Raw genomic sequence first — 24,884 nt, forward strand, 5'->3', positions numbered from 1 at the left:
AAGGGCTAGAATGGTTAGCATGAAACTCACTGCAGGTTCAGAGAATGGAAGTGAATCTTAAAGAAAGCAATAACATTTGAACAGGAAGAGACAGGGTCAATGCAGGAAGGATGTGCGCAAGGACCAACGGGTCCATAACCATAGGTTAAAGTCAAAAGATATATTTCGTACTGAGATGAATAGAAATTTCTTGGCCCAGAGAATGATGAACCACAGAAAGTAGTCAAGGCCATCATGAAAACATTCAATGTGTTGGAGTCAGATAATGTTTCAGGGATGATGGGATTAAAGGACAAAACGTTACTGAGTTTGATGATTAGCCATGCTCATAATGAATGGTGTAGTAGGGCCAGAAAGGACCGACTCCTGACCCTATTCTCTCTGTTTCTCTGTCAGATTCCCACCTCTGAGATCTAAAACTGTTCACTGAACATGCTTCAGTCCAAAGAAAAACTGAAATTGCTGGAGAAACTCAGCAATTCTTGTAGTATCTGTCGAGATGAGAAATAGAGTTAATGTTTCAGGTTCAGTGAGTCTTCTTCAGAGGTTTTAAAATGATGAAATGTTTCAATAGAGTAGAGCCTGTTTGAGCTCTTTATTGCCTGTTACTCAAGTGCTATTAACTAATGTGGCAGAGGATAAAATAATGCAGCACATTGAGCTGTACAGTACAGAAACAAACCCTTTGGTCCAACTCGTCCATGCTGACCAGATAGCCTCAATTAATCTAGTCCCATTTGCCAGCATTTGGCCAGTATCCCTCTAAACCCTTCCTATTCATATAACCAATCAGATCCCTTTAAAATGGTTGTCCCAGTCTCCACCACTTCCACTGGCAGCTCATTCCACACATGCACCATCTTCTGCGTGACCAAGATACCCCTTAGGTCCCTTTTAAAACTTTACCCACTCACCCTAAACCTATGCCCTCGAGTTTCGGACTCCCTTACCATGGGGAAAATACCTTGGAAATTCACCCTATCCGTGCTGAATTTATAAACCTCGATAAGATCATTCCCCAGCCTCCGACGCTCTGGGGAAAATAGCCCCAGCCTATTCAGCCTCTCCCTACAGCCCAACCCTGACAACATCCTTTCTGAACCCTTTCAATTTTCACAACATCTTTCCCATAACAGGGAGACCAAAACTGAACGCAGTGTTCCTAACCAATGTCTTGTACAGCTGCAATGTGCCCCCCCCCCCCCAAACCCAATACTCAATGCACTGACCAAGAAAGGCAAACATACCAAATGCCTTCTTCACTACTGCCTACCTGCAACTTCACTTTCAATCAGCTATGAACCTGCGTCCCAAAGTCTCTTTGGTCAGCAACACTCCCCAGGACCATAACTCATTCAAAATAAACCTGGTAAACATGGCGCAGAAACATAGCTGTTTGTCAAGAACTGTGCTGAGCCAGTCGGAGTACGGGCTGCAGGTCATGAAGACTTTGAGCTGAAGTGCATGGCCAATACCATGGCTGCTTTCTGCACTGAAAAGGTTTCACTTTGAGCTGGGAACAATACCTTTCAATGACACTCTCCATTTGCCACATCCTCTGCAACGCTGTTGTCTGACAACCTGGAGAGGTAAAACTCTACCTTCAGCTCCCAAGATCCCTTCTCTTAAATCCAAATGTCAAACATGGAGATGGGCGAGGAATTTTGACAGAACACATGAGAATGACTTCTCCCACTTCGGAGCGGAATGTGCTGCTTCGGTTTGGTTTATCCCCTTGAATGTCCAAGAGGGTCACCATTTGCATTAGAGATGGTGTGTGGTGCAGATTGTAAAAGAATCAGTGCCTTCTTTTCTATTTGTATATTAACTACTCTGTTCAAATGTGGCCCAGCCTTCCTTCAACTTGGGAATGAAAACATTCCAATACTGAGCTCCAGGATGAGGCAAAGTGAGGTATTCCTTGACAACCTGCCCTAAATCTTGCTCTTCTGCTTGTCTGTACCCCAGGCTTACATCGAAACAGGGTCCAGCATCGTGTGGAAGAGTGAGCTGGGTCAATGTCAAATCCTCTCCATGTGTAAATAAAGGGTAACATGGTGACAAAATCATAGAATCCCTGCAGCGTGGAAACAGGCCATTTGGCCCAACGAGTCCACACCGACCTTCCGAAGAGTATCCTACCTACACCCATTCCCCTAACACTCTACATTTCCCCTGACTCATGCACCTAGCCTATACACCCCCGTTAGCCAGGTCAGCTCAACAGAATAAAACAAAGCCCTGATTCTGTAGAAGAAACTGCTCCTGGGAGAGACAGCTCTGCTGAGCTGAACCACTTTGAGTTTTCTGTGCTGAGGGCACAGTTCTGGTATACTTGTGGATGATGAAAATGAAGGTGGACGATCTGGGAGTGGAGGTTTTTGCACAATGATTGCGAGTTGTCTGGTCCAGGCAACACTGGACTCCACACACCTTTTGATTTTCACAGCTTGCAAGGCACTCATACAAAAGCTAAGGCTCAGAAGCGACCAGTCCAAAAAACTACAACTGAAAAGACACACCACGGGACTGTATTTAACCATGCAACAGCTGACATAAAGCATATGATTCACTCCAGACCCTGGGGTTTTAGGCTGAAGTAACTCCACAAGGGCCAGTATCCCCGGGCAGCAGAGTGGTTCGCACTGTTGCCTCACAGAACCAGGCACCCATTATGATTTCAGTCACAGGCAATTGTCTGTGTGGAGTTTGCCCATTCTCCTCGGGTCTGCGCGGGTTTCCTCCCACAACCTAAAGATGTGCTGGTCAGGTGAATTGGCCAAGCTAAATTGCCCTATAACGTTGAGGGGTGTATAGGCTAGGTGCATGAGTCAGGGGAAATGTAGAGTGTTAGGGGAATGGGTGTAGGTAGGATACTCTTCGGAAGGTCGGTGTGGACTCGTTGGGCCAAATGGCCTGTTTCCACGCTGCAGGGATTCTATGATTTCGTCACCATGTTACCCTTTATTTACACATGGAGAGGATTTGACATTGACCCAGCTCATGATCCTCAGGGTGAAGCTCGGTGCAGACTGGATGCTTGGCGCCAGCGTGGTCTGGTTTGGAAGACCATGGTTCTAAACTTTTATTTCGGCAACACTGGACATTTAATTAGTCTATTTTCTAAGATCTTGTAACGAAAGAAGCTGTAACTATGTGCCTTTGTAGGTAAGATGGCGCTATAAGTGACAACATATAAATTTTTCACTACACACGATACTCATTTAGTATTTGTGATTCTAATTCGAATTCCCTGACACTCCTGTTTCCACCCATCAAGCAGACCTGGTTAACAGCCTCTCTCAGGGAACTCACATTCTAGGAGGCTAACCTCATTCCAATCTGCAAAGGTGAAGTCACATCCCATTAATTCCTGTACATGTGGCCAGCCACCCACCATTCATCTGCAGGCTTACGTGAAACTAGGCGAGGATATCTTTAACATCACAAGCACAGAGGCAGGTCAACCAGCAGCCCCAGTGCTTTCTGTTCCAGGATATCATTACCTGTAACGTAAACTATGACGACACCAGTAGAACAACAGTAATAAAAAGCAATAGGTTCAGCACTGCTCATTAAGTTATTTCTGTAAATGAATCAAGTTCAACCCATGGTTTCCATGGTTACAAAGCACAGATTCAAGCCTGCCAGGGAACATTGTAGACTTATAAAATTCCTTATCTTTATGATGGCTCTAATTTCTCAATGCAAGTGAGTTGGAATGCATCATAAAATTGAGGAGGAATACCAGGAAGTCCCACATCCAGATTTAACATGATACAACAGGGTGATCAGATGGAGAACAATTAACTTCATTAGTCAAACTTGGCTGTTGCTTGTATACTGTCAGAACCAAGCTGAGAATTCTACAAGAAAGAAATTCTCATGATTGTTTGATTTTCAAACAGTACTGACAAAATTAGAAGTGGAATATCAATTTTTGGTAGGATTGTAAACAAGTCAAGATATGCTTCCACAGATATCTGTATGATTCCTTAAATCCACTCTGACAGAAAAGTCACCTCTGGAAGTGAGGTCTTTGACTGTGGGATTGATCTTGACTTCCTTTTCTGTTAACATTCCACGTTGCTGGACGTCTTTCTCACTCTGTTCATTTCAACTGCACAAGGAAAGGCACATTTTTGAACGGCAGTGCGTCACACTTTACTCAGGGAGTCTGCACATGGTTGCTGGAATTATGAATCGTGGTGGGAAATGGCCCAAATTTCTCCACATGAAATGGCTCAACCAGGAGTCTGTCTCATGATGCATGGTGGGAGCGGACAGGATTTACAAGTTGGCACTCTGTTTGGCTGCATCATGGCTGTCATTTCCTTAGCCATCGAGTCCTGGAGGGGGAATTCAAACCTCCGTATCTGGCTCAGAGGTTGAAGCACCTTGAGTGCTCAGACCTGAGAGGACAGGAGTCGGGACATAACGTTGAGGTTTTACAGAAAATTGGTGAGGCCTATTCTGGAGTATTCTGTCCAATTCTGGTCACCCTGTAACAGGAAGGATATTATTAAACTGGAGAGGTTTCAGAAGAGATTGACCAGGATGTTGCCTGGAATAGAAGGTTTGATTTATAAGGAGAGGCTGGGACTTTTTTCACTGCAGCACAGGAGACTGAGAGGTGACCTTATTGAGGTTTATAAAATCATGAGGGGTATAGATAAAGTCAGCGGCAAAAATTTCTTTTCCACAGTATGAGGGATTTCAAGACTATGGTGCATATTTTAAAGGTGAGAGAACAAAGATTTTAAAAAACCTTCGGGGCAATTTTTGTTTTTTACACAGAGTGTGGTTAATGTGTGGAATGAACTTCCAGAGGAAGTGATGGATGTGGATACAATTACAACATTTAAAAGACATTTGGATCAGTTCATGAATAAGAAATGTTTGGAGGGATAGGGTCCAAGTGTAGGCAGGTGGGATTAATTTAGTTTGAGATTACAGTCAGCGTGAAGACTCTGTTTCCAAGCTATATGACTCACTGACTCTATAACTGGGTGCACCACCACGACATCCTGGTTTGCCCCCCTTCATAATGACTGAACAAATACATACTTCAAATATGAAGGGGTGGCAGGAGAGAGAATTGTTCTTTGAAAAAACTGCCCAAGAGCACTAACAGATAGCTGGCACAACACAAAGCCGGTCAGGCCATCCAAAGACATGCAAAATCAACTGAAAAACTCAAGCTTTAATGCTTTATTGCAACATATATTATTCTGTTTCACAATGCGTTGCAGCCAGTAGAGGTGCCAATAAATTGTTAAGGTGCATGAGGATTTACCAACAGGCAGCACATTTGGGTTATCACCCTGTGGTCACCAAACATTCACGAAACGTCGGCTTCGAGTTCTTCATCTGTAACCTGGCAATAAAACAGGAAGTCATTAAACTCAGTCATAATGGAGATTCTCCCTTCGCTTGGCAGCAAGGTTCACTTATCAAGTTTTGTTCTGACTGAAATGGGCATTTCCTTGAAATAGAGCTGAAAAATGTGTTGCTGGAAAAGCGCAGCAGGTCAGGCAGCATCTAAGGAGCAGGAGAATCAACGTTTTGGGCATGAACCCTTCTTCAGGAATGAGGAGGGTGTGCCAAGCAGGCTCCTTCCTCCCCTTCCTAGACCTCTCCATTTCTATCTCGGGCGACCGACTCAACACGGACATTTACTATAAACCGACTGACTCCCACAGCTACCTAGATTACACCTCCTCCCACCCTGCCCCCTGTAAAAACGTCATCCCATATTCCCAATTCCTTCGCCTCCGCCACATTTGCTCCCAGGAGGACCAATTCCAATACCAAACAATCCAGATGGCCTCCTTCTCCAAAGACCGCAATTTTCCCTCAGATGTAGTCGACGATGCTCTCCTCCACTTCCTGCTCCTCCGCCCTTGAACCCCGCCCCTCCAATCGCCACCAGGACAGAACCCCACTGGTCCTCACCTGCCACCCCACCAACCTCCAGATACATCGTATCATCCTTCATCATTTCTGCCACCTCCAAACATACGCCACCATCAAGGATATATTTCCCTACCCTCCCCTATCGGCGTTCCGGAAAGACCACTCCCTCAGCGACTCCCTCGTCAGGTCCACACCCCCCACCAACCCAACCTCCACTCCCGACACCTTCCCTTGCAACCGCAAAAAATGTAAAACTTGCGCCCACACCTCCCCCCTCACTTCCCTCCAAGGCCCCAAGGGATCCTTCCATATCCGTCACAAATTCACCTGCACCTCCACACACATCATTTACTGAATCCGATGTGGCCTCCTCTACATTGGGGAGACAGGCTGCCTACTTGCGGAACGTTTCAGAGAACACCTCTGGGACACCCGCACCAACCAACCCAACCACCCCGTGGCTCAACACTTCAACTCCCCTCCCACTCCACCAAGGACATGCAGGTCCTTGGCCTCCTCCATCGCCAGACCATGGCAACACGACGCCTGGAGGAAGAGCGCCTCATCTTCTGCCTAGGAAACCTCCAACCACAAGGGATGAATGCAGATTTCTCCAGCTTCCTCATTTCCCCTCCCCCCACCTTATCTCAGTCCCAACCCTCGGACCCAGCACCGCCTTCTTGTCCTGCAATCGTCTTCCCGACCTCTCTGCCCCCACCCCCTCTCCGGCCCATCATCCTCACCTTAACCTCCTTCCACCTATTGCATTCCCAACGCCCCTCCCCCAAGTCCATCCTCCCTACCTTTTATCTTAGCCTGCTTGGCACACTTTCCTCATTCTGAAGAAGGGCTCATACCCGAAACATCAATTCTCCTGCTCCTTGGATGCTGCATGACCTGCTGCGCTTTTCCAGCAACACATGTTTCAGCTCGGATCTCCAGTATCTGCAGTCCTCACTTTCTCCTATTTCCTTGAGACAGTCCACCCCAACTGTAAACACAAACTCCACTCTGGTGTAATCCTCTGCATTTCCTAAACAAAGAGAACGTGCAGTTTCCTTAAAATCCGTTCATGGGGTTAGGCCAGCATTTATTGCCCATCTCTCGTTAAGAGTCACCCACGTCACTGGGGTCACGTGTAGGCCAGAATGGGTAAGGTCTCCTCCTGAACTAGTCCTGAAGAAGGGTCACACCCGAAACGTTGACTTCTCCACCTCTGGATGCTGCCCGGCTTGCTGTGTTCTTCCAGCCTCCTGCCTGTCCACTTTGGATTCCAGCACTTGCAGTTTTTTTTTGTCTCATACCAGGTAAGGTCGCAGTTTCCATCCCCAGAGGACATTAGTGATCCAGGTGGGCTTTTCCAACAATTGACAATGAATTCACGATCAACATTAAACATTTAATTCCAGAATTCTATTGAATTCAAATTCCACTGTCAGTTGTGACAGGATTCAAACGCAGGTTACTTGGGTCTTCTGATTTCCAGTCTCATGATAATTCCATTGGGACATCACCTCCCCCCGATAGAGACATTTTAATTCTGTTCTGCTCTCTTTGCGGACGGTGCCCCAGCTGACTGGAGTTTTCCAAAATGCTCTTCTGTTTTCATTCTCACAATGGAGTTATTCTACAGTCCTCTTAACTCAAAGCACCATCAGGGGATCTGGTCGCTATCAGCAGACACCGCTGTTTGTGGGGAGCTGGCTAGGTGCAAATTGGCCCTCGTACGTACAGCGTGACAACAGCGCTGACACTTCCAAATCCCTTAATTGACTGCGAAACATTCCGAGGTTGCACATAGCACAAAAAAAAAATGCAGTTATACCTATCGTCCTTTTCACAGCCTCAGCCCATATTCAAGATCCTTGCTAAGAGCGAGAAAGGAATTTTGAGCACAGTTGAGTGCCCCAACAATTGCACAATCAGTAGAGTATGGACTAAAAAGGTCACTGGCATGGAAGAGATTAAAGGACACCCATTGTTTCTCTTTTACTGGTGCAGATTGTGTGTGTGTGACAGCAGGGGTTGGGGGAGAAGGTGAGGATTAGTTTTTGGACTAGTGAGCAAGGATTTGGAAGTTGAAGGGATTCTAGAAAGACAAGAAAGGTACACTTTCCAGACAGGCAGTTTCCACAAACCGCAATGACTGAACTAACAAGATAATCTGCTTTGTTGGTGTTAGTTGAGGGACAAATACTGACAAATCCGTAGGAATGTAAAATTTGCACCATCAGGTTAAATTATCACCTGTAGTCTTAATCCCACAAGCTTGGTTGACCAACTCAATTAGCTGGTTGCCTGGAAGTGACAAAACAAATTCAAATTAGGCCAATCAGTTCAAATTATACCTCAAAAAAATACCAAACTCCAATGCAGTTTGAATTGAGTATCTTGACAATCTTAAAAGCCAGTGGCACAATCCGATGCTTTGGGAGTATAAGACTGGGAAAAATTGAATGGAGGTGGGGGGGAGAACTGCCAAGCCAATGACATCTGCAGACTGCCTGGAGAATAGCTCTCTTAAAGATACCTTTATCACTCTGTGACATATGAAGCATAATCCCTCGGAAGAAAAGACACAGGAAGATCCAAATAGAGGATTCGACAGCTGGCTAGCTTTGAAAACTTGAATTTTTGGTAAATCTTAATCAGGGGATGTCATCAAACTAGTATTAATGAAGGTAAAATATTGGTTAGAGGAAGGAGTTGTAAATAGTTGTTAGTTAATTATTCTCTGAACCACTTTATTTCTTAAGGTGATAAAGTTTTACTTTAAATAGTTCTTGGCCTCTCAAAATTTCACAGATTACTGCACGGGATAAATCTTTTCTGTGTTGCTGGTTTGAATTAAGCAAGAGGGTTTACCTGGTGTCATAACAGGAGCAAACAGTAAGACACCAATTTTATTGCTGACAACTTTATTACCCAAACCAAACCAGTGCCTGATACTCAGCACAAATCAAGAGAGAGACTGGAAGGCAACTTTCAGAATTACTTGGGGCATCGAAACCATACATGTTCCACGTTTAATGCCTGAAAACCTTTCTTGGAACAGACATAGATTAATGATTTGACCTCAGAGTAATGAATGGCATGCAAAGTATTCCAATAATGGAAAGATGTAATTGGGTTGATAAAAGTTCAAGTTCTTCCTTGATAATTCACAAACCCCTCTCTCTTGTCGGTACATCTACGTTGCCCGCTTCCTTCATGTTGAAGCTGTTGTGAAGTCAATCCCAAACAGCTCTGTGTTCTCCCAAATGATTAACCAGCCCCAAGTCACTGATCTGCTCACCTGGAATCCCGTTGCAGGACGGAAGTCAATACTGAGGACACATCAGGCATGCCCGAGCCGGTTAAAGTATTCACACATAATGCGGAAGATCACCCCAACGGCATGTCACGATGATTCCAAAGCACAGAAGTATAAAATCAACTGAGACGGAGTACTGACATTGCCCACAGTGGCAATACTCTTCTGTTTTAGCTTGTATCCATGTATTCGGGGGGGATGAAGTTTAGTAAAGTTTGTAAATTAAAAAAAGGTTATAGCACACATGTTATCTCAGGTAATATATTCCACCACTTTCTGCTTACGAGCTGCAACATTCATAATCTACAGTGAAGCAACAAGGTGCCATTATCGGATCTAGCATTGTATTTGCTTTGTTCCTATTGTGCGTGGAACTCTGTTGTTTCAATTTCACCCTTGTCAATCCGAACTGCTATGCTCAGGCAGGTTATCAGCACACCCGCAAGTTGTTATACACAATAACTTGGAGGTGAGTGCTTCAGGTGAATTCAGAGGTGCCCAGGGAGAAAGATTGACATTTATGCCAGCATTTTGTAAGACCAATTGCTCAAAGTATCACATCTCTGGTTCTGAGCCACCGAAGGTTTAATAGTGGTCCACAGGAGCAATATGACTGAGAAGACTTGCGGATCTCTGGTTGATTGTTGGTAACTGGCCATTATGAAGAGTGGTATTGGAATGACAAAGCGATGACATTACAGCTATTTTACCTAATTATTCTTGGGTTACATAAAAATATCCCTTCAACATTTAAATACAAGAATGACATGTGAGTCAGTTCAAATCCCATCCCAGACCCTAGCATGAAAATACAGGCCAGCACGTCATTGCTGTAATGACAGAGTGCAGGACTGTCAGTTGTGCTCTCTTTCAAATGGAATGTTAACTCAAGATAATGGACTGATCTCTCGGTTAGAGGCAAGACACTGTTTTGAAAAAAGCAGAGGAGTCTTCCCTCATGATTAAGTCAACATTTATCCCTCAATCAACATGACAAAAAAAAAAGCAGACTGGGAGTCGTGGAGAAACTCAACAGGTCTGGCAGAGTCAACCTTTTGTGTGCAGTGACCATCCCATTTTTATCTCAACAGGTGCTGCCAGATTTCTTGCACTTCCTATGTATCAGATTTCCTGTGTCTGCAGGTCTTTGTTTTTTTTTTAAAAACTTTATCACAAAAGAACTTTATCACAAAAGAGATTTCCACAGGGTCCCCACTCTCTGGGTGAAGACATTTCTCCTCATCTCAGTCCCAAATGGCCTACTCATATCCTCAGGCTGTGACCCCCCCCTGGTTAGATGAGATTATTGACAGTGTGGAAACAGGCCCTTCGGCCCAACAAGTCCACACCGACCCGCCGAAGCGCAACCCACCCAGACCCATTTCCCTACATTTACCCCTTCACCTACTGGCAATTTAGCATGGCCAATTCACCTAACCTGCACATTTTTGGATTGTGGGAGGAAACCGGAGCACGCGGAGGAAACCCATGCAGACACAGGGAGAATGTGCAAACTCCACACAGACAGTTGCCTGAGGCAGGAATTGAACCCAGATCTCTGGTGCTGTGAGGCAGCAGTGCTAACCACTGTGCCACCGTGCCGCCCTGGTTATTGGGAACATCCTTCCTGCGTAGGCCTGTTGGAATCTGATAGACTTTGATGAGATTCCCCCTCATTGTTCCAAACCCTCATCCTAACCGATCCAGTCTCTTTTGGTATGTAGTCTTACCATGCCAGGAATCGCTCTGGAGAACAATGATAAGACCCTTAGACCATAGGTGCAGAAATTAGGCCATTCAGCCCATTGAGTCTCATCAACCATGAGTGAATGGCTGACTAGCTTCTCAACCCCATTGTCCTCGTGATATCTCAGTCTTAAATATCTTCAATGACCAGACCTCCACAGCATTCTGTGACAATCTATTCCATGGATTCACCACTCTCTGGCTGAAGAAGTTTCTCCTTATCTCCATTCTGAAAGGTCTTCACTTTACTCTTAAGGGTCCTAGTCTCTCCTACCAATGGAAACATCTTCCCAACATCCACTCCGTCCAGGCCATTCAGTTTTCTGGATGTTTCAATTACATCTTCTCTCATCCTTCTAAACTCCACTGAGTATGGACCCAGATGTTCCTCACATGTTAAACTTTGCATTCCTGGGACAATTCCACTGAACCTCCTCTGAACACACTCCAGGGTCAGTGCATTCTTCTTGAGATATGGAACGCAAAATTGTGCACAATACTCCAAATGTGGTCTGAGCAACTGGTGCACTCCTTCCCTGAGCAGAACATCCTTCCTCAGATAAGGGGACCAGAACTACACATACTGCTCCCAGGCATGGTCTGCACCAATGCCTCCTATAATTGCAGTCAGACAGCCCTGCCCTTGTACTCAAATCCTTTTGTGAAGAAGGTCAACATACTGATTATCTGTTTATTGCTGGCGACATCTGTGCGCTTACTTTCAGCTAATGGTGTAAATTGCACATTACCCTCACTCGATTTATCACCACCCAGATAATAATATACCTCCCTGTTTTCGCTGCCAAACTGGATTGCCTCACATTCACCTGCATCCCATGGTTTTGGCCATGCATTTGCCCACGTGCTCAGCTTGTGCAACTCAGAATGAAGGAACTTTGCATCCTCCTCACACTCGCACCCATCTTTGTTTCGTATGCAAACTTGGCGTGATTACATTTAGTTCCCTCATCCAAATTGTGCATCAATGCTGTGAACAGCTGGTGTCCGAGCACTGATCCCTGTGATCCCCTGTGACAAGCCCCTGGGAAAGTACCTGCACCACACCCTCCACCTCTGGGATGTAAAACTGCAGCATGTTCTGAATTCCACTCTTCAGGGTGACGACAGAGCTGGGGCAGCTGGTGCACGAACCCTGCAGCATCAATTTGACAATTCCGTCTTCAAAACCTTTGAAGATCACATCACCGCCGTCCTCTTGAACTGTGGGCCTGTGAGGGGTGGGGTACAGGGAGAGAGAAAGCACAGTTAACCTGTGTCAGACACAGTACAGGATTTCACTGAGATTCAAACAAGGATGCCACTGTGTTTGGAATTGTGTGTGTGTGTCTGCCATCTAGTGGCAAAGCAGGTGATCCAAGCTGAAAGGGGACGAAGACAGAAAATTCCTGATTTCTTACAGAATGCAACAGGGTTGTGACCTATGTGTGCCCCCTCCCACCCCTCTTTAGTGACAATGTGGTGTTGTGACACTTTTACCAACTCCCACCTGGGGAACTTGCTGCTTCACTCTGATTTGATTTGATTTGTTATTGTCACAAACACTGACACAGTGAAAAATATAATTTTGCGTGCTAACCAGACAAACCGTACCTTTCTGAAGCACAATGCAGAATGCAGTTTTACAGCTGGAGAGCTGGGTGCAGCCAAAGATCAGCTCTCACATATGAGGGGTCTGTTCAAAAATCTGATAACAGTGGGGAAGAAGCTGTTCTTGAATCTGTTGGTACATGTTTCCAAACTTTTGTATCTTCTGCCCAATGGAAGAGGGCAGAAGAGATGATAACTGGGGTGATGATGTTGGCTGCTTTCCTGAGGCAGCAGGAGGTGTATACGAAGTCAGTGAAAGGAAGACTAGTTTGCATGATTGACTGGGCTGTGTTCACAACTCTGTGTAAATTCCTGCACTTTTGGGAAGAGCAGTTACCACACCAAGCTGTGATGCACCAGGGGTGGGATGGTGCATTGATATAAATTGGTCAGAGTCATTGTGGACCTGCCAGATTTCCTCAGCCTTCTGAGGAAGTCAAGGGGTTGCCATGCTTTCTTGACTGTGGCGTCAGTGTCGATGGACCAGGACGGAATGCTGATGATACTTACTCTGAGGAATGTGAAGCTGCCGACCACGGCCACTTTCAGCACCAGTGATATATACATTTGGGATCCTGCTGCTCACTTCCCCGTCCCCCCACTCATCTTTAATCTCACCCAATAACAGCTTTTCCACAGATTGTGCACAGCCACCTGTGCTCAGGAGAGTCACCATGACCCAGCAAGGCTGGAGAAGTACTCCAGATCAGACAGTAACTTGCAATGTCCAGAAGACTGCATTGACCGACCATCAAGATGGACCTCAGGAACCTGCAAAAACCACTGACCAGGCTACTGCTGGCCACTGTGATCATGAATGCATTCAGCCAACAAATAAATTAGCTCACCCCCTCAACACACCTTCCAGCCCCTTCACCCACATATGTAAATTCACATTTTCCTGAATTTAATTCATCCACTACATTCCCTGTGGCAGTGAATGGTCATTTGAACAACCCTCTGTTGGCAGAGTAACTTCTCCAGAGCAGCCAACTTTTCTAACCAGTGAGTGCCTTTCTCAAACGTCCCAAGTTCTTCTCTCGCCTACAACACCTTCTCCAGATCCAAACCTCTGTCGGTCATCCCTAAGTTGCCATTCCATTTTTTTCTCCACGCATACCAATAGCACCACTCTCCACAGCTTTGCTGAGAAAAGACAGCCACACTGTCAATGCTTTTCATCCTGCACTCATGCAGCCAGACACCCTAATGCCATATTTCAGGATCACAGAATCCCCCATATGGTGGAAGCAGGCCGTTTGCCCCATCAAGTACAGACAGGGTGATACGCAGTGGGTGATATTAAAGTTGAGTGGGGGTGGGGGGTGGGGAAGTGAGCAACAAGATCCCACCTGTATGCATCACTGGTGCTGAAAGTAGACATGGTCGAGAGTTTCACATTCCTCAGAGTAAGTATGATCAGCGGTCCATCCTGGTTCATCAATACCGACGCCACAGTTAAGCAAGCACACTGATGCCTCCACTTCTTCACACCAACCAAAACCACACCCTTCACCCTCTCCCCACAATCTCACATTTCCCCATGGCTAATCCACCTAGCCGACACGTCCCCGAGCACTATGGGCAATTTAGCATGGCCAATCCACCTAACCTGCACATCTTTGGACGGTGGGAGGGAACCAGAGCACCCGGCCGAATCCCACACAGACACGGGGAGAATGTGCAAACTCCATAGATACAGTCAGCCGAGGCTGGAATCAAACCTGGGTCCTTGCCACTGTGGGGCAGCCATTTTAACCACTGAGCCACCACACCATCTCGAGGGAACAATTTATAATGCATGAGAAACAAGTGTTGATTGGTTGGTGGGTCAACTCCAATTTCTTAAAGCATAACTAAGGGAACAGTTGTCTCTGAAGTTTTGTTTATTTTTCAAAAATAAAAGAGGTAAAGCCTGGAGAAGTTCCATTTTACCCCACAGAGAACAGGTCCCTTTGTATTTGGTGAAATTCTTCCTGCACGAGATATGAGCATCACTGGCAGGACGAACACCCCTCACTGCTCTTGAATTGGGAGGCTTGCTTGACCATTTCAGAACTCAATTAAAAGTTGATTCTAAGAATTGTACATTTTTAAAAATTTGTGCCTTTTGAAACTGTGGGCTGCAATGAGAAATAACTGGTTTTAAAAAAGAGATCAATTTCCCAGGATGGCTGCAGACAGGGGCATGGAATTCATGTTCGGAGTCCAATCTTAGGAAGAGGTGCAGCTCAGTTTATCCAGCATCTCCAGCTTTGATAATGGGGTGAAACCCCCCCTTACTCCCCATTTCTCCTGAACCAGAAGATATTCCTGAAGGGAATGCAAATACCCCCGCAACTATCAACAGAAGATTTGCAACCACGATCTGACATAGCGCACACAGTTTCGATTAAAGAAAAATGGAAACGGGCAGTCAGAAACGCACCCAGCGTTGTGCAGCCCTGTGAGTAAGATCAGTCACAGATTAAGAATGCCCATTTCTCTTTTACATCTCCCTAAGAGGTGCAGGCAGTCACCAACACCCTGTGTCAAGGGCAACACAGAAGTGAACCTTTTCAGAGGGAACCGGTAGCCTGTTATCATGGTGCTTTTTTTAAAACTCTTCAGCCACAGTGAGTAGAGCGTCACTGGCTGGGACACCATCCATTGCCCAATCCCTCTGGGCAGTGAAGAGTCAACCACTTTGCTGTGGGTCTGGACTGATGTGTCATTCAGACCAGGCAAGGAAGGCAGATTTCCTTCCCTAAAGGACGTTACTGAACCAGATGGGTTATTTCCAACAAACAACTGTCCCATTGTCGTCACGAGGCAGACTGTTATTGAATTTAAACTCCACCATCTTCCATGGTGGGATTCAAACCCTGGTCCCCAGAACATGATCTGCGTCTCTGGGTTAACAGTGTGGCGATAGAGCCTCTGGGCTGCCTGTACTCCACATGGTGTCTCTGTCTGGCAAGACTCATTTGCACATCAGGAATCCCTTTTAGATTTCTGCTCTGCTGTTGACCAATTAATGTATAAACCAATGCCCCAAACCCCGCTCCCCCCACAACAGGAATACATCATATCACGTCTCGGTTGGATCAGAACCTGAACCGGACTACCTGCTTGGTCAGCTGCCCGTGACTGTGCATTGTGAGAGACAATGTCGAAAAGCATGTGCCACAGAAATTGAGAACTCGTCATTCCCTCCCAGACTCACATTTCAAGTGCATGGCATGTTCCACTGCTACTCACCGAATCCTGGTGTCCAACAGCTCCTTAATGATGGCCACAACTTCGTCATCATCCTCTGAAGCAGCTGGAAGCAACAAGGGGACAATTTTTTAAAAAAATCAACACATGTCAGGGTGCTGCCAAGTAACACACGCAATCATACGAAAATAAAACGTGTTTTTGCATGTCCTCTCTGACTCTGTCGATCTGGAGCGTGACAACATCGCCTGAATGAGACAAGACGCGAACGATCTTTTGTCGAGACCTCAGAGGTGGCCTCTCTGATTTTCATGAGGAACCAGGGCACCATAACAAGATATGCTTCAGCTCTAGGGGGACAGGAGTAGTCAGTCCATTGCAGCCTGGCCCTTCTCGGAGAGTCAGGTTCCAGGGGGCTCAGGGCCGCGAGCTGAGTTTCGAAGAGTATTAGGGACAGTATTTTGAAATGAAAACATGCTTCACACATGCCTGCAACAAGGTATAGCACGGGATGACACAGTGCACCAGAATAAATCAATGCGCAGGGTTCCACCGTTGGGAACTTTAATCCACAAGGCCACTGTACAAAATGTTCCAATATGCTGTGACCCCCTGTCAAGCCTCCAAGTGAAGCATCCCATTGGACTTTTCCCACCTGGCCAAAGGGCTTTATACCAGCGGAGGTGTGCGATCTCCATCAGAAGGGGGGGACAGGATCGGGGAGAGGGGATGAGCAAGGTTGGATGGCGTTCCTGGGCCCTGAAAGCCACCATAAGTGTGCAACCCCCGACTGTGACTCAGGTGAACAGTGGGAAGGTGAAGAACGAGCTGAGGGAGAAATGAACAGGAAAGCAGGCAAATGGTGTAAAGGGGAGAAGGAGGAACGTGCTGGGCATCAGGAACAGTCCAAGTGCGCTATAACTGTGTGGCAAACCCTGCATCATGGAATGCTGGAGTGGGGATGCCTTGGTTGAGATGAGCTGGCCTTGGTTTTATGCTGAATCACATTTCATGTAATTCGGCCACCAACAGCCCCTCGTTGTCAGGGCCACTGTCTGAGACCCCTGCCCGGTGAACTGAGTCAGGCACCTGTGAGAATTGATGCAGAAACGGCGAGAGGATTGGGAGCTGTGACACCCTTCCCCGAGATCTGATTTCTCACCGATGCCCGGACACCTGCGAAACGCAAGGAGGCCATTCAGCCCCCGCGCCACATTCCATCTTGACAACACCTGACGTGTCACGCATCCAGCCAAGGCAGGAGGGAAATAAAACCATCCCATCGATCTTGACAGGAAAGCAACCTTTTTTCCTCTCTTTTTCCTGTTCCCTTCAACGTGCACGTATACCCCTGGGTGTCCCTGCTCCTGCACTTACTTGTAGAACGGTACCCCTACATTACAGTGCCATTCCAAAGTTCTTTCAACACAAGTGCATCACCTCACACTTCTCTTCAAGTGAACCTCATCTGTCACCCTACCCCAATGATATACCAATTTGCCTGTGTCCTTTCAGAGTTCCACACTGCCCCACCCCCACCCGACCATTCTGTGGTTCGTGCCAGATCGCCACAGCGACTGGACACAGAGGGAGTCCGTTCGCCCCGTCATGCCTGTGCTAGCTGCTGGGTGGAGCAGTCCTGTTTGTTCACCGGTCACTCTCCCCCACCGTGCTTACCCTCCGGGCAGTGGCCAGGACCAGTCTCCCAGCTGCACCCACATGTGTATCTGTCTGTCTTTCTGCCGCCAGGAGGGTGGGATGGGGTTTCCTCACAGCTGACCAGCTCGAGCACCCACCTGTATCGGAGCGCGGAGCGTCGTCAGTCAGGATTGGGAGTCCCGACGCAAAGAAATCCATGATGGCGGCATACACGTCCGGCTTGAGCAACTTCCAATCCACCTCCTCGCCGACCTGGGGATACACACACACAGAACACAATCACCACTGGCCGTTCAGCCCATCCAGACAGGACTGCCCCAGCTTTCGGAAAGCTCAGTCCCCAGTACCCCTAAATCCCCCCACGATTCTTCCCGTAACCCTTCTGTCATCCTGATACTTTTTGGAAAGATCAAACCCTCTTTCGATATCTGGCCCACTTGAAATCCGACCCGAATCGGTGAGGAAGGCTCCTCTCTTCCTCATCGCATCCCGGGTTCACAGCCATTCCCCTTGGGCGAGGAGGGTTGAGAATTGTCACGGCCCCTCGGTGAGAACCCAGGAAAGTAGGAGGACAACTGACACAGACCCCCACAGTCGCCATCCTTGTCCCAAAGCTCACAGACCCAAAGCCTCAGCTCAGGACCCCCATCTGTGGTCCTGACCCACACTTGATGCAGAAGTGCCTGAGGCACTCTGGCCATTTATCTGGTGCACGAGGAGTACACAGATACGCAGGCGTCTCTGACAATCTGTCCAAACTGATCAACGCTAACGGTGTAGCTTATCTAAAGGGAGAATTGGAGTTAGAAACTCATGATAAATTCAATTATGTTTTAACATGCGAGATTGGGAGAGGCTGAATCAGCTGGGGCTGTTTTCCCTGGATTGTCAGAGGCTGAGGGGTGACCTTATAGAGGTTTATAAAATCACGAGGGGCATGGATAGGGTAACTAGACAAAGTCTTTTCCCTGGGGTGTTGGAGTCCAAATCAAGAGGTCATAGGTTTATGGTGAGAGAGGAAAGATTTAAAAGGGACCAAAGGGACAACATTTCACACAGAGGGTGGTACGTGTATGGAATGAGCTGCCAGAGGAAGTGGTGGATGCTGGTACAGTTACAACATTTAAAAGTCATCAGGATGGATAGATTAGATTAGATTAGATTATTTACAGTGTGGAACAGGCCCTTCGGCCCAACAAGTCCACACCGATCCTCCGAACAGCAACCCACCCAGACCCACTTCCCTACATTTACCCCTTACCTAACACTATGGGCAATTGAGTATGGCCAATTCACCCTAACCTGCACATCTTTGGACTGTGGGAGGAAACCCACACAGACACGGGGAGAATGTGCAAACTCCACACAGTCAGTTGCCTGAGGCGGGATTTGAACTCTGGTCTCTGGCGCTGTGAGGCAGCAGTGCTAACCACATGAATAGGAAGGGTTTGGAGGGATATGGGCCAAGTGCTGGCAAATGGGACTAGATTAATTTGGGATATCTGGTCGGCATGGATGAGTTGGACTGTGTTGAACAGCTATATGACTCCTTAACTGTCCCGGTATGGAACGAGGCCTTTCTGCCCCTCATGCCTGGACAGGCTTTCCATCATGACCATGTGCCAATCTCCTGCTTTTGATCTGTCGCCTTGCACACGTGGGTGGCACAGTGGTTAGCACTGCTGCCTCACAGCGCCAGGTTAGGGTGAATTGGCCATACTAAATTGCCCGTAGTGTTAGGTGAAGGGGTAAATGTCGGGTCGCTATTGGGAGGGTCGGTGTGGACTTTTGTGGGCCGAAGGGCCTGTTCCCACACTGTAAATAATCTAATTTAATCTAATCTAATCTATTTCTGTTCAAAAGAATCACCCATTGGCCTCTTGAATGGCTCACTTGAACCTGCGCCCATCCCATTTGCAGGCAGGACTTTCTTGACCTGAATTACTCACTGTGTGAGAAAGGATTCATTTGAAATCCATGCCTCTGCTCTCATTCTTGTTCTGTTTACCAGTGGGACCGGCTTCTCCCCATCCCCTCACGTTGAAAACCTTAATAAAATCTGCTCTCAGTGTTCCTCTCTCCAGGGAGGACAGTCCCAACTTCCCCAGTCTCCCTGCATTACTCAAGTTTCTCATCCCTTGAACCATTACTGCAAACTGTTTCTGCACTCTTTCCAATGCGTTCACCTTTTTCCTGGAATGTGGGATCCACAGGTTGACACAATTCTCCAGATAAGGTCTAACAAGCATAGAGTCGTGCTATCCTACAGCATAGAGACAAGCCCATTGGCCCAAACTGGTCCATGCTGACCAAAATGTCCATCCACGCCAAACCCATTTCCCTGCACTTGGGTGGCACAGTGGCTAGCACTGCTGCCTCACAGAACCAGGGACCCAGGTTCAATTCCAGCCTCAGGCAACTGTCTGTGTGGAGTTTGCACATTCTCCCGAGTCTGTGTGGGTTTTCTCCGGATGCTCCGGTTTCCTCCCACAGTCCAAAGATGTGCAATTAAGGTGAATTGGCCATGCTAAATTGCCCATTGTGTTAGTCAGAGGGAAATGGGTCTGGGTGGGTTACTCTTCGGAGGGTCGGTGTGGACATGTTGGGCCGAAGGGCCTGTTACCACACTGTAGGGAATCTAATCTAACCTAATATCTTTCTAATCCTTTCCTATCCATGTCTTTGTCCAAATGCCTTTTAAAAGTTGTTAATGTACCCGCCTGAACCACTTTCACTCGCACCACATTCCATATGTGTACCACCCTCTATGTAAAGAAAAAATCTGTCCCTCAGCTTCCCTTTTATTCTTTCCCCCAAACAGTTTAACATCACCAGTTCTGAAGAATCCTCACTGGACTCAATGCATTAACTCTGCTTTTGGTGCACAGATGCTGCCACATTGGCTGAGTTTTGCCAGACATTTCTGGTTTTGTTTCACCACCGCCCAGCTGTTGAACACCATTCCCTTATTCACGTGAACACTATGGTTCACAAAACTGCTATCTCCACCAGTCAATGATGTCTGCAATTGCCTACCAAGGTCCTTCTGCTCCTCCACCCCCTTTTTGAATTGCACCCCCTATTTCTCTGCAATGCCACCTATTCGCCTAATCTACCAAGTTGTCTATGTCCTTGAGGAATTCCAAACCGTCCTTGGTTTACAGTACTTCCAAGTTCCCTGTCCACCATCACAGTCACAGAGCACAGCAGGGAGATCATTCAGCCCACAGTGGCTGTACTAGCTGTTTGATGGAGCTGTCCATTAGCCCCTCTCCTTTTGCCCTGACCACCTGGTCATGTATTTTCTCCCGCGAATATGCCTCTGATTCTCCTTTCAGGGTTACAAAGGAGCCTGCTTCCACTATCCTTGCATGTAACGTATTCCAGATCACAGCAACTCACTGCCTGTGAAACAGTTACAGAGTCATAGAGCACAGACACAGACCCCTTCGGTCCAACGCCAACCAGAATCCCAAATGAAACGATCCCCGCCTGCCTGCTCCTGGCCTGTATCCCCCGCCAAACCTTTCACATTCCTGCACTTATCCAAATGTCTTCTATACGTCACACCTGCACCCACATCCACCACTTCCTCTGGAAGTTTGTTCCACACATCAACCACACTCTGTGTAAAAATGTTGTCCCACACAGAGGGTGGTACGTGTATGGAATGAGCTGCCAGAGGATGTGGTGGAGGCTGGTACAATTGCAACACTTACAAGACATTTGGATGGGTATGTGAATGGGAAGGGTTTGGAGGGAGATGGGCCGGGTGCTGGCAGGTGGGACTAGATTGGGTTGGGATACTGGTCGGCATGGACGGGTTGGACTGAAGGGTCTGTTTCTATGCTGTACATCTCTATGACTCTCACCTGAAAAGTATGCCCCCGAGTTTTGGACTCCCCTATCCTGGGGAAGAGACCTTAGCTGTTTGCCTTATCTATACTCCTTATGATTTTATAAACCTCTAAAAGGTCACCTTGCAACCTGCAACTGAAACAAGTCCCAGCCTACTCAGCCTCTCCTTATAAGTTAAACCCTCTATTCCTGGCAACATCCTGGTCAATCTTTTCCTGGCCCCCTTTGCACATTATCTCATGTGTCCTCCTGCTGGAGCCACCTCCCTCACTCAGTGGAAAACCTTCCTGATTGCGAGGACCTCTGCTCAAGGTGACTTGGACCCAGCTCTCAGGACACGAGGAAAGGTTTCCTCCTCACCTTGGTGATGGTTATAAAATCAGGCCCAAGGAAAACACCTTTCACCCCGTCAATCCTGAAGAGCTGCCTGCCGAGAGGGGGAAGAGAAGAAACAGGAAATTGTTAAAACTGACTGGAAGGTTACTTCTATTTGTCCGAGCGTGCTGGCTGGGGGGTAAACTTCAGAGGTGCACACAAATCTCAGAGGTCTCCCACCTTGACTGATTCTCGCCCAACTTCCTTGGCCACTTCCAGCCTCTGTTTTCAACCCAAAAGAGAAAATGCTGAAAAATCTCAGCAGGTCTGGCAGCATCTGGAAGGAGAGAAAAGAGTCTAACTGACCCTTTGTCAAATCTGAAAAAAAGGGGAGAAATAGGGAGGTATTTATACTAGCCTGAGAGAAAGTGAGTCGTGGTTCCAGAAGCAAAGGTAGCAATAAAGAGGTGATAATGACAGTGCATAGAGAGAGACTATAGGGAGATTAGGAGCTGTGAGTATCCAAGGCTGAAGTCAGTGCTATGTGACAAAATATGTGGGGGATGGAGGGGGATGGGTGAAGCAGAGACAAAATGGAAAACAGGGGAGAAGGGTAGAAAAGGAGGAAGAGGAGAGGAAAAAGGTGTTAAGAGAGTGGGGAGCGAGAGAAAGAGAGACGATCAAGAAATAAGAGGTACAGAACAGTGAAAAAAAATTAAAACACAAATTAAATAAATAAAATAAATGAAATATAATTACGGAGCAGAATGAAAACAGAGGGGTCGAGATGGGATAATCATCTGAAGTTGTTGAATTCAATGTTGAGACCGGCAGGCTGTAACGTGCCCAGTCGGAAGATGAGATGCTGTTCCTCCAGTTTGCGTTGAGCTTCACTGGAACATTGCAGCAGGCCAAGGACAGACATGTGGGCATGGGAGCAGGATTGTGTGTTGAAGTGACAAGCCACGGGAAGGTCCGGGACCTGATTGCATACAGACCGAAGGTGCTCTGCAAAGCGATCACCCAGTCGGCGTTTTGTCTCTCCGATATAGAGAAGACCACATTGGGAGCAACGAATGCAATAGACCAAATTGAAAGAGGTTCAAGTGAAACGCTGCTTCATCTGAAATGAGTGTTTGGGGCCTTGGATGGTGAGCATGGAGGAGATAAAGGGGCAGGTCTTGCACCTTCTGCGATTGCATGGGAAGGTGCCGTGTGTGATGGGAGATGTATTAGGTGTGATGGGAAGGTGCCGTGTGTGATGGGAGAGGTGTTAGGTGTGATGGGAAGGTGCCGTGTGTGATGGGAGAGGTGTTAGGTGTGATGGGAAGGTGCCGTGTGTGATGGGAGAGGTGTTAGGTGTGATGGGAAGGTGCCGTGTGTGATGGGAGATGTGTTAGGTGTGATGGGAAGGTGCCGTGTGTGATGGGAGATGTGTTAGGTGTGATGGGAAGGTGCCGTGTGTGATGGGAGAGGTGTTAGGTGTGATGGGAAGGTGCCGTGTGTGATGGGAGAGGTGTTAGGTGTGATGGGAAGGTGCCATGTGTGATGGGAGAGGTGTTAGGTGTGATGGGAAGGTGCCGTGTGTGATGGGAGAGGTGTTAGGTGTGATGGGAAGGTGCCGTTTGTGATGGGAGAGGTGTTAGGTGTGATGGGAAGGTGCCATGTGTGATGGGAGAGGTGTTAGGTGTGATGGGAAGGTGCCGTGTGTGATGGGAGAGGTGTTAGGTGTGATGGGAAGGTGCCGTGTGTGATGGGAGAGGTGTTAGGTGTGATGGGAAGGTGCCGTGTGTGATGGGAGAGGTGTTAGGTGTGATGGGAAGGTGCCGTGTGTGATGGGAGAGGTGTTAGGTGTGATGGGAAGGTGCCATGTGTGATGGGAGAGGTGTTAGGTGTGATGGGAAGGTGCCGTGTGTGATGGGAGAGGTGTTAGGTGTGATGGGAAGGTGCCGTGTGTGATGGGAGAGGTGTTAGGTGTGATGGGAAGGTGCCATGTGTGATGGGAGAGGTGTTAGGTGTGATGGGAAGGTGCCGTGTGTGCTGGGAGAGGTGTTAGGTGTGATGGGAAGGTGCCGTGTGTGATGGGAGAGGTGTTAGGTGTGATGGGAAGGTGCCATGTGTGATGGGAGAGGTGTTAGGTGTGATGGGAAGGTGCCGTGTGTGATGGGAGAGGTGTTAGGTGTGATGGAGGAGTGCACTAGGTTGTCCCGGAGGGAACAATCTCTGCAGAATGCAGACAGGGGGAGGGAAGGGAAGATGTGTTTAGTGGTGGCGTCGTGTTGAAGTTGCAGAGGATTATTCTTTGCATGTGAAGGCTGGTGGGGTGAAAGATGAGAACAAGAGGGACCCTATCCTTGTTCTGGGAGGGGAGGGAGGGGGTGAGGGTCGTGGCACGGGAGATGGACTGCACGCAGTCTCGAGTCCTGTCAACAACTATAGGTGGGAAGCCACAGTTGGAGAAGAAGGAGCACATATTAAGAGCACCACTTTGGAAAGTGGCCTCATCAGAACAAATGCGGCGGAGGCGAAGGAGCTGAGAGAGAGGGATAGGGTCCTTACAGGACGTAGGGTGAGGACAGCTGCAGTCCAGATAGCTGTGGGAGTCAGTGGGCTTGTAACGGACACTAGTGTATAGACTATTGTCGGAAATGGAGACAGAAAGGTCAAGGAAAGGAAGGCAAGTGTCGGAGATGGACCAGGTGAAGGTGATGGAGGGATGGAAACTGGAAGGGAAGTTTATGAATTTTCCCAGGTCAGGACGAGAGCATGAAGCCGCACCGAAACAGTCATCGATGTACCGATAAAGCAGTTGTGGGAGGGGACCTGGGTAGGCCTGGAACAAGAAATGTTTCATGTACCCCATGAAAAGGCAGGCATAGCTAGAACCCATGCGGATACCCATTGCTACACCTTTGATTTGGAGAAAATGGGATGAGTTGAAGGAGAAGTTGTTGAGAGAGAGAACAAGTTCAGGCGGAGGAGAGTGGTGGTGGATGGAGATTGTTCGGGCCTCTTTTCGAGAAAGAAGCAAAGAGCTTTCAAGCCGTCTTGGTGTGGGATGGAGGTGTAAAGAGATCGCATATCCATGGTGAATAGAAGGTGGTTAGGGCCTGCTGTCAATATGGCGCAGGGCATGAGAGGAATCCCGGATGTAGGTGGGGAGAGAGTGAAACAGAGGAGTAAGATTGGAGTCAAGGTAGGATTGTTTTCAACCGTCTGGGTTCTGAACTCCAAGATTGCTTCTTAAACCTTTCTGCCTCATTTCTCTCCT

The 24,884-nt window shown here is 47.5% G+C and overlaps 1 protein-coding gene across 1 annotated transcript in view; it reads right to left on the minus strand.

Annotated features, from left to right (window-relative positions):
- Positions 1-5,196: 5,196 nt before the first annotated feature.
- The window catches only part of LOC122543056 (NFU1 iron-sulfur cluster scaffold homolog, mitochondrial-like), a 30,384-nt gene continuing 10,696 nt past the window's right edge, over positions 5,197-24,884 (minus strand). The window contains exons 4-8 of the mRNA XM_043681256.2: positions 21,659-21,725; positions 17,578-17,692; positions 15,824-15,887; positions 12,030-12,204; positions 5,197-5,377 (exon numbers count right to left, since the gene is read on the minus strand). Coding sequence (XP_043537191.1) covers positions 5,342-5,377; positions 12,030-12,204; positions 15,824-15,887; positions 17,578-17,692; positions 21,659-21,725 — 457 coding nt within the window. The 3' untranslated portion in view covers positions 5,197-5,341. The remainder of the gene's footprint in view (positions 5,378-12,029; positions 12,205-15,823; positions 15,888-17,577; positions 17,693-21,658; positions 21,726-24,884) is intronic.

This window comes from Chiloscyllium plagiosum, unplaced genomic scaffold (genome assembly GCF_037043375.1).
Source record: "Chiloscyllium plagiosum isolate Xiang-an unplaced genomic scaffold, Cpla_swu_hap1 HiC_scaffold_48, whole genome shotgun sequence".
Taxonomy (NCBI): domain Eukaryota; kingdom Metazoa; phylum Chordata; class Chondrichthyes; order Orectolobiformes; family Hemiscylliidae; genus Chiloscyllium; species Chiloscyllium plagiosum.